We start from the raw sequence: 9,943 nt of genomic DNA on the forward strand, positions 1-9,943 counted from the left end.
AAACTGCACAGGCGACCCCGTCAGAAGGCACTTTCTGGAGAAGGTTAAAGTAAAACTGCACAGGCGACCCCGTCAGAAGGCACTTTCTGGAGAAGTTTAATGTCATGAATTGCAATATTAAATTTACAAGGGACATGCAAAAAAAGACAAATGCATTATGAGCTGATATGGACTCTTTAATGATCTCAGCACAAACGTTCAACTTAAGGCACTTTTATTTTGCCAACAAGTAACAATTAGCAAGAGAGTAATGGTTCACTATGAAACAACACATAGCTAATGCACTAGAATGTGGTGTGAAGAGGAGACATTTTTCTTTTCCTGCCTAGTGTCCATTTTCTATCAAGGTTACAAGCACGGGAAAGATGAACTTTGCAGCCTCCGTGTAAATTTACCATTTGATGTACATTTTGCCAGAACCTACAGAAAACAAGCACTCAGACTCTGATTAGACGTATCGTTGGTTCACACTAAAATTTTTCATTGATGGGAAATACAAAATGTTTCAGTAAATGCATTTAAAAATAAATGCAGGCTAAATTTTCCACATGTAAAAAAGCAACCTCACACTTGCACATCACAAAGTGTGAAAAGGGGAGGAATTACATGTTGTCCAAATACATTAACTTAAAAACCTTTATAAAATACAGTGAAACTCATTTAGCTTTTACACTCTTAGGTCGGGACTCTGGGGTTTGAGCTGCTTCTGAGGAGAGTTTTCCCAGGAAGTCATTGTTTTAGCATTCTTTTATTTCAATGACAATTCTTCAGGAACATGTTTGGAAGAGTCTACCACTGTATTTAAATTTCCATCAACTCTAGTCACACAATGCTGCTTTTCTCTAGTGCACTGTATGCATGTTACGTGCTTCATTCAAGCTGACTTGGGCATCCTACGACTGTGTGTGTGTGTGATCTTCCAGTTTCTACCCCACTTTCCTCCATGTAGGAATGGCAGGAATCCATGAAAGGCTCTGGGCTCCGTGTGCGTGTCAGCCCTGGCCGTGGGGTCACTGGGAGGCTGTTTTTCTCACCAGCTGTTTTCTCTACGCTCTGGGGCTGCAGGCTCCAGGGTGCCCACTGCACTGCACTGCACCCTCACAGGGATGGCAAACGGAGCAGGGGAAGAGCTGCTTCCATGGGGGAATTAGGACAACACGGCATGAGACTTCAACCTAAACAACATCTGTCTCAGGAATTCAAGACAATTATGGAGAGCTTTTTTTTTTTGTGATCACTTCAATACAAACAAATACATTTGCTCAAAAAAATATAAGAAGAAAAAGAAAAAGAATCAGTCAGGATAGAAAACACTTAGGAAATTGACTAAAGGAAAAATTCCCATTGCTTTTCTTTTCTTTTGTCAGTCGTGGGGCCTGAACTCTGGGCCTGGGTGCTGTCCCTCAGCTCTTCAGCTCAAGGCAAGCGCTCTACCATTGAGCCAGCTTCCCAGCCCCCCACATTGCTTTTCTTAGAATATACAGTGGAAAAAAGCTCTGCATTTTTACTAAACTTCCAAATTCCCACTTTAAAACAAGAAAAATCTACCCATAGATTTCATATACAAAATTATTAATAAATTAACTTAAAAACATGTAAAGTGCATACAAATGCTATGCAAATATAACACTCATTCTTAAAACAGTATTACTGCTGTTTGTAATATAGACTATAAAAATATATGGTTCCAACTGAAAAAATGGTGTTTTAACTATCCATAATCTTTGAAAAGAAGCCAGCAAGGACGGGGCACAATGTTCACACTTGGGTGGACCTATCACTCTCAGGAAGTGGAAGATGCATACAACCAGATGAAAGATAAAGATACGTCTTCTGAAAGCAGAGAGAACGTTAACTTAGTGAAAAGAAGGGTGTGTAATGTTTTGGCAAAGTCTTTCCCAGCCCATAGTAAACACACAATGAGCGGCTGGAGCGAGATATTTTCACAGTGTACAAAGCAGTTCACACGGCTGCTGCCACAGCAACGTGAGCTGAGACGCGTCTGAGCTCAGGCTCTGCCATGCGAGACCCGCCTGGGAGATTCAGTAAATAATCACAGGGTGATCTGTACAGACGCTGCCTGGAGCTGTACTAGCTACATTTAAAAAAAGTAGTTCTATGTAGTTTGCTCGTTGTAGACAAATCTCACAGTATGCTCAACTATATTACATGTAAAAATTATACGGCCCAAAGAAAAGGAATTAACACAGAACTTGGGAAAATACCCCCACACGTTTTAAAATGCCCTGCAAGTTTCACATTCAAAATTTTATGCATCTAAATCTAAAAAAATATTATATGGAGTACTTTTAAATTTACACAAACTGATAATAATTTACTGTATTCTTATTCTTATTATCTAATAGGAGCAAATTACCACATACTTGAACAAAGTTAAAATAGTTACTATTTCTTTATAATAAATTTGATGTATAATTTACTTGTGCTTTTTGCACCAACTTATAAATACAGTATATGTAATGCACAATCAAGATGGACAACATTGATAATTAAATTCAAAACAGCAAATACTTACCTCACAAAATAAACATTAATGACACCTTTTATGAAAACCGGGGTCTCTGGATGCCAGGTCTGGGCAATGTGGCATCCCAGGCCAGCCGCAGGACTGGCAGGAGGACCCAACCCAGGCAGTCGCGTCTCCCAAGCTGATAGCCAGCCAGCAGGACGCTCCGCTGCAGTCCCTGTGGGCCTGTTCCTTCCCAAACACTCGTGCCAAGGCGCTTACTACTGAAAACAAATCGGGGTGCAGCTGCTGACGGGCTCCCAGGGACCTCGGGGTGGGGGGCTCATGCGGAAGCCTTGAAAGAAGTTCAAGTACTAAGCAACAGATTGCTTCAGCACCTTTGACCACAACAGAAGCAAAGTCCTACATAAATAAGAATGAAGTTTATAAAGTGCTTATGAAATGATAAAACATTTCAAATAACTGTCCGATTCACCACCACAGGTGAATGAATGGGTCACTTTCCTGCACGATCTGCCATGCCTTTCCAATCAGCAGTTTGGTCCGCCAGTTTTGAAACAATGATACCTTTTTCACCATTAACAAATACATAAATATTTAAACTAACCATAATTCCTTCTGTAAATATGAGATTAAAAAAAGCACCAATTGCAAAAGGCTTGCTATCACACTCTGGTGTAGGCTGCATAATCTACATTTTTAAGTCTGCTTTAAAGTTGAATGTGACAACACCAAACCACGTGTTCGCTTTTCCATTTAAATGCCTCTGTATGAAATACAGCATAAAATATCGGAAAACATCAAAGAAATGAAAGCCCGCAAGGACCTCTGTCTGGGTGACTAATACATTAACTTTGCCTTTCTACGCTCCAGGGCACACATGAAGAGCACGTCTTTGTTTCCAGGTCTAGAAGTGTGAAGGGTGTCCATACGGAGCCTCTCCCTGCTGTGGCTGGTTACCTAGCGAGAAAAACAAGGACAAGTTCAAATTACAGACGCGGTGAAATTCTGCTTTCCTCTTGCCACCGTCCTCAGGAACAGCCCCAGGAACAGGGAATAGATATTCCTTGGGCAGATGCTGTTCTAGTCCTTGCAGACCCTGGCAGTGGGGTCCACGTAGTGCTGAGTCCACTCTGCAGAGGGGCAGACGGATGCACACAGGAAGTCAGCAGACACCAAGCACGGAGGGACTGCTGGCTGCCCCTCGGGGGGCCTGTGTGCAGGTCGCGCAGGGGCCCCCAGCAGCCAAGGAGGCTGCCCTCGTGCTACCGGCTGATATGGGGAGGCCGTCCGCAGCTCTGTCGTCCATTGTTAGCTGAATACTCTTGCAAAACCAATTCATTTGTTTGTACTTCTGGTGAAATTAGTTCTTCAGTAAGAACATCTAATCTCATAGTGCTGTTAAAAAATTAAAGCCACAGGTTCCAGAAAAAGTGGATCTAGAAGATGCATTCCTCCAGCAAGTAAGAGCAGATACACTCCCCAAAGAGGTGTATTATACAAAAGCCACGGGCGGCAGGGCGCTGGTGGCTCACGCCTATAATCCTGGCTACTCAGGAGGCTGAGATCTAAGGATTGCGGTTTGAAGCCAGCCTGGGCAGGAAAGTCTGTGAGACCCTTATCTCCGATTAACCACCAGAAAACTGAAGTGAAGCTGTGGCTCAAAGTGGTAGAGCACTAGCCTTGAGCTGAAGAGCGCAGGAATAAGGCCCAGGTTCTGCGTTCAAGCCCCACGACCAACCCCCCCCCATCAAAAAAAAAATCATAGGCACCAATTTCTAGATACTTGAAAAAAAAATTCTGCCTTAAGATTATTTTCTCTCAAGAACATAAACTCTAGAATTAATGAAAATATAATGAAGTCTTAATTGCAAAGTGCTGTAATATCTATCTATAAAAGATTTACTTGATATAAATGAAATTAAATGACAGTTATAAGATAGCATTTTAACAGAAAAATGCAAACAAAACCTTAATTATGACAGGCAGAGAGACACAAAAGTGTAGGCAAAGCCTTCCCTCTGCTAGGCAAGACCACACACACAGCAGCCAGGCAGGAAGTCAAGCTTGGGCCCGGCTGGGTGGGGGCCACACATAGGCCTGTCCTGCAGCACGGGCAGGCTGTGAGCCCCAGACAGCTGCCCTCTGCACAGACTGCTCTCCACTGCATCTCAGGAACACAGACCTGAGACCCAGGGAAAATGGCTCACTTTCGTTCTTGCTGTGCAGCCTAAAACAAAACAAAGCAAAACAGACAAACAAACCAAAGCAAATTCATATGACTCAAGAAACCAAGAGACTTGTGCTTTTACAGAATGCCCCAAATTAAAAATATCTCCAGGTTTAGGCCAGATGCTGGTGGCTCATGCCTGTCATCCTAGCTACTCAGGAGGCTGAGACCTGAGGATCACAGTTCAAAGCCAGATGGGGCAGGAAAGTCCATGAGACTCTTATCTCCAATAAATCATTAGAAAACGGGAAGTGGCGCTGTGGCTCAAGCCATAGAGTACTAGCCTTGAGCTGAAGAGCACAGTGACGGCGCCCAGGCCCAGGGTTCAAACCCCACTACCGACCAAAATAAATTAAAAAAAAAAAATATATATATATATATATCTCCGGGTTTTAAAGTCAGGCGGCAGTGGCTCACACCTGTCATCCTAGCTACTGAGGAGGCTGACATCTGAGAGGATCACAGTTCAAAGCCAGCCCAGCAGGAAAGTCTCTGTGAGATTCTTATCTCTAATTAGCCAATCTCTAATTAGCCAATCACAAACTTGAAGTGGCGCTATAGCTCAAGTGGTAGAGCACTAGCCCTGAGCACAAAGAGGCTGAGGGACAGAGCCCAGGCCCTGAGTTCAAGCCTCACACCGGCAAAAAAAGGAAAAAAAAATCCAGGATTAGACAAAAGGAAACATACCGAGTTTAGAAAAAGACTGGAAAAACAGTATTTGGACTGAAATCACACTCTTGAACTGCCCCACATGTGACCCAGTGTCGAGGAGCCCGCCAGGCCTGAGGCCACGCCGCGCCGCCACCGGTTTCCAAAGCGCGGCAGCCTGGCACGGCGCCAGTGGGTACTTACTGGACAGCTGCTTCTGGAGCTGGCGCACCAGGGCGGCCGTCTGCTGCTGCTGCTGGGTCTGTTGCAGGCCCTGCCGGGGGAGCTGCAATGCAACAGGACAGAGGAGGGGTCAGCCTCAGGGCCGCCACAGACAGACGGACGGCAGTGCGTCCGTCACAGACAGACGCGCTTCAAGAGCAGGGGGCTGGGCCCAGTGTAGACTAGTCAGTTTCCATCTACATCTTGGTGCACGTCTGGTAGACAGCCGAGGTCCACACTGCTCAGAGACACAATGACACAAAAATGGCACAAAGACTGTTCTTGACCGACTGCTGTAGACCTTGCTTGCATGCACAGAAGAAAAGCAGGCCCTGACCTGAAGAGGATGCAGGCTGGGTCGGCCCAGAGCGCTAACTAAATGAAAGAAGTAAGACACTGTCCTTCACACGCAGCCTTTATGGCTTTCAACACAGAAGGAAAAAATTATGAAAAACCTACTATGGCTGGTCATCCCAGCTACACAGGAGGCTGAGATCTGAGGATCACAGTTCAAAGCCAGCCCAGCAGGAAAGTCAGTGAGACTCTTATCTCCAATAAACCATTCAGAAAAAGCTGGAAGTGGCACTGTGGCTCAAGTGGTAGAGCGCTTGCCTTGAGCTGAAGAGCTCAGGGACAGCACCCAGGCCCAGAGTTCAAGCCCCACAACCAACAAAAAAGAAAAAAGAAAAGAAAAAACAAAAAACCTACTACAGATTTCAGTACCCACTTGAATTACTAGGAATGATGCAGGACACTGGCAGCTCACACCTGTCATCCTAGCTACTCAGGAGGCTGAGATCAGAGGATCAGAGTTAGAAGCCAGCCCAGGCAAGAAAGTCCATGAAACTCTTATCTCCACTAAAACTACCCAAAAAAGCTGGAAGTGGAGCTGTAGCTCAAGTGGTAGAATACTAGCTTAGAGAACAAAACCTCAGGAACAGTGTCCAGGCCCTGAATTCAAGTCCAGGACCAGCAAAACCAAACTTCAGCAAAACAAACCGAAACCTCTGAATGAGATGGGCGCTGGTGGCTCACGCTGTCATCTTAGCTACCAAGGAAGACGAGAGCTGAGGACCACAGTTCAAAGCCAGCCCACCCAGAAAAGGTTGTGAAACTCTTATCTCCAATTAACCAGCAACATGCCAGACGTGGGAGTGTGGCTGAAATGATACAGTGCCAGCCCTGAGCAAAAATGCCCAGCGAGCGTGTAAGACTGCAAGTTCAAGCCCCAGTGATGGCATAAAAAATAAAATAAACTCACTACGAATGTTTCTCTAAAATTATTTCCCCATGAACACCACAAGGAGAAAAACCACATGCACACTCTGAACAGCATGCTCAATCCAAGGGGAACGGCGTGAGACCAGTAGAAACAGACCACACACTGGAAACCTCCGTGCTTGCCGTGCCCCCACCCCCACACACAGTGTGCCGACTCGACACCCAAAAGATGCGCCTCACATATCAGAATCACAAGTTGAGAAGTTAAAATACTGATCAATTTAAAGTTTACTTTTTGTTTACATAGGTGTTGCACAACAATCTCCCTATTAGCAACTGCTACCCAAAGTTTTGGGTACCTTATAATTGCATGTCCAAGGGTCCATTTGTGACTTGGTGGCAGAGTGCTAGCCTTGAGCAAAAGAACCTCAGGGGCAGGGCCGAGGCCCAGAGCTCTAGCCCTCGGACCAGAAGCAAAACAAAACAAAAAAACAGGTTAAGACTTTTCTGCTCAGCACCAACTATTTCAAACATGTAACATGATTTAATTTCAGTGACATTAGTTATTTTTGGCTTTCCTTAAGAATGCCAGCAGCATGTTTGGTTGTACTATATACAGTAAGAAGGAGATCTAACAGATGCTCCACAGTGGAGGGGGATGTAGGCTGCTCCCTTGGTTGCACAGTCTAGCATCACGGGTTGGACAGACTCTCACGTGTGGAAGCCCGGTGTGAAAGGCAGGCGTACACACCACACACCCAGGGTGCTACCCACAGGCACGCGGCGGCTAACGCAAGAGCCCAAAGCTGAAATTCCTCTCAACCACCAATGCACCCCAAGCAGCATGCTTCAAGTGGCAGCATGTTTGTGGTAAGGGCTGTGTGGAGGGGCACAGGAGGAGAGGGAGGAAAGGGAGAAAACGCAGTCATCACCGTCACTGTACATTCCCTAACAACCGAACTGCGCGAGTTGAGGTCGGAATGGGCGGGGAAACAGGTGAAAAGCGGCTGAAGCGCACTGATCTAAACGCACTGCAGTAACAGCCTGACACAGGGAGTGTACAACCACTTAATAATAACATACAGTAAGAAAAAATATGACTTAAGAGCTGCGTGCTTGTGGCTCACACCTGTAATCTCAGCTACCGAGGAAGCTGAGCTCTGAGGATCACGATTCAAAGCCAAGTGGTGCAGGAAAGAATGAGAGACTCTCATCTCCAATTAACCACCTAAAAACTGGAAACTCCAAGTAATACAGCATTAGTTCTGAGCACAAAGGCTCAGGGACAGTTCCCAGGCTCTGAGTTCAAGCACCACAACTGACAAAAATAAAAAAAGCAAAACACCTCAAAACTTAAAGAGACAGGCAAATAGGGAGACGAGAACGTTCTTTCTTATAATAGAGTATCAGGATGGGCTCTGGCGGCTTATACTGGTAATCCTAGTTACTCAGGAGGCTGAGATCTGAGGATCTCAGGAAAGGCCATGAGACTCTTCAATTATCCACCAGGAAACCGGAAGTGGAGCTTTAGCTAAGTGGCAGAGAGCCAGCCTTGAGCAAACAAGCTCAGGGACAGCACCCAGGCCTAGAGTTCAAGTCCCACGACCGACAAAAAAATAAATAAATAAAATAAATAGTGAGAATTAAAAAGAGAAATTATTTTCCTACTTCGATAGTGGCTTCAGGCAAGAATAATTAAGAACATGTAAATCTAGTGGGTGAAAGTCTGATGAGCAGTAAAACAGATTGGGCCAAACCATTCCTACAAATTCCCGAGTAACTACAAAGGGACAATCAGTAGAAAGATCTGTCAGTTTTTGGTATCACCAATAACATATATTCCAGTGTGACCCATCAAAAATGGCACAGTAACCATTCATAATATTCCAGCTCAACATGAACACAGAAGACTCAAATTACGACAAACTGAGTAAGTAACCTTCTAAAGTTTAAACTGCAGTTTAAACTGGTTAACTTTCTGAAGTAAACATTCCATCCAGTTTAAAAATGCCCTCATCATGAACACAAAGGGAAGGGCAGGAGGATTTGGAACTGGTCCAGGTAAGAGGTGAGAAAACAGACATGAAAGCTACGTAGTGTTCCGTGTGACAACCACAATGAGGGCGAAGCGGCATCAAAGGGCCTGACAGGTGCGCCTGGCGCAGGTCTGTGTTCATGTTACAAACCCCAAGGTCCATGATCCTGAGGCTTCTCCAAGGGAGAATTATTCTTGGAAAAAGTAAACTGAAAAACTTAAAAATAAATAGGCATGTCTATCCTTTACATACATCACAAAGAAGAGGCAGGAGGAGAAGGGAGAGGGAGAGTGACCAACAAAACCAGCGCTGCCGTCAGCCATCAGGGAGTCTGTGAAGGGTGACACGTCTCTGCACTATTCCTGCCACTTTTCTGTCAAAGTAAAAAAGTTACATCTTGTTCTTGGGCAGAGTGTGAGCAGCCATTAATTCAAAGGAGAACTGTCCCCCTACTGCCTGGAACAACCCAGCCAGACACACCCTGCTCCTCTTCTGATGACCAAGAGCTGGGTGGTGGATGTTCACTCTGCCACTGCTGCGCAAAGGCTTCTTCAATTGTAACAAACGTAATAAACATCACTGGCAGCAAGGTTAGAAAAGCGAGATGCATGGTGGAGGGGAGCTGAACACCGAGCTTGTGCTGTGGAGGCAGAGGTCTGCGCCATGCTCCACGGACTTGCTCTGGCTGCCCGCAGGGCAAGCTCACGCCCCTGGGTACAGCTTCCAGCCCCCTGCACCTGTGCTGACCCTTCCTGATGCCCTGCCATCCTCCCGCTGCTCCTGCCTTCCCACAGCCGTGAAACCATCTCCCAAATCCAGGGCTACACACCAGTGTGAGCCTACCGCCAGTGTGTGTGTGTGTACACCAGTGTGAGCCTACCGCTCGTGTGTGTATGTGTGCACCAGTGAGCCTACTGCCAGTGTGTGTGTGCACCAGTGTGAGCCTACCGCCAGTGTGTGTGTACACCAGTGTGAGCCTACTGCTCATGTGTGTGTGTGTGCGCACCAGTGTGAGCCTACCGCTCGTGTGTGTATGTGTGCACCAGTGAGCCTACTGCCAGTGTGTGTGTGTGTGTGTGCACCAGTGTGAGCCTACCG

At 45.8% G+C, this 9,943-nt stretch overlaps 1 protein-coding gene across 1 annotated transcript in view; it reads right to left on the reverse strand.

The window, feature by feature from the left end:
• Window positions 1–1,423: 1,423 nt before the first annotated feature.
• Window positions 1,424–9,943, reverse strand: part of Med12l (mediator complex subunit 12-like) — a 196,917-nt gene continuing 188,397 nt past the window's right edge. The window contains exons 41-42 of the mRNA XM_013029865.1: window positions 5,571–5,652; window positions 1,424–3,448 (exon numbers count right to left, since the gene is read on the reverse strand). Coding sequence (XP_012885319.1) covers window positions 3,396–3,448; window positions 5,571–5,652 — 135 coding nt within the window. The 3' untranslated portion in view covers window positions 1,424–3,395. The remainder of the gene's footprint in view (window positions 3,449–5,570; window positions 5,653–9,943) is intronic.

Source organism: Dipodomys ordii, unplaced genomic scaffold (assembly GCF_000151885.1).
Source record: "Dipodomys ordii isolate 6190 unplaced genomic scaffold, Dord_2.0 Scaffold124, whole genome shotgun sequence".
Taxonomy (NCBI): domain Eukaryota; kingdom Metazoa; phylum Chordata; class Mammalia; order Rodentia; family Heteromyidae; genus Dipodomys; species Dipodomys ordii.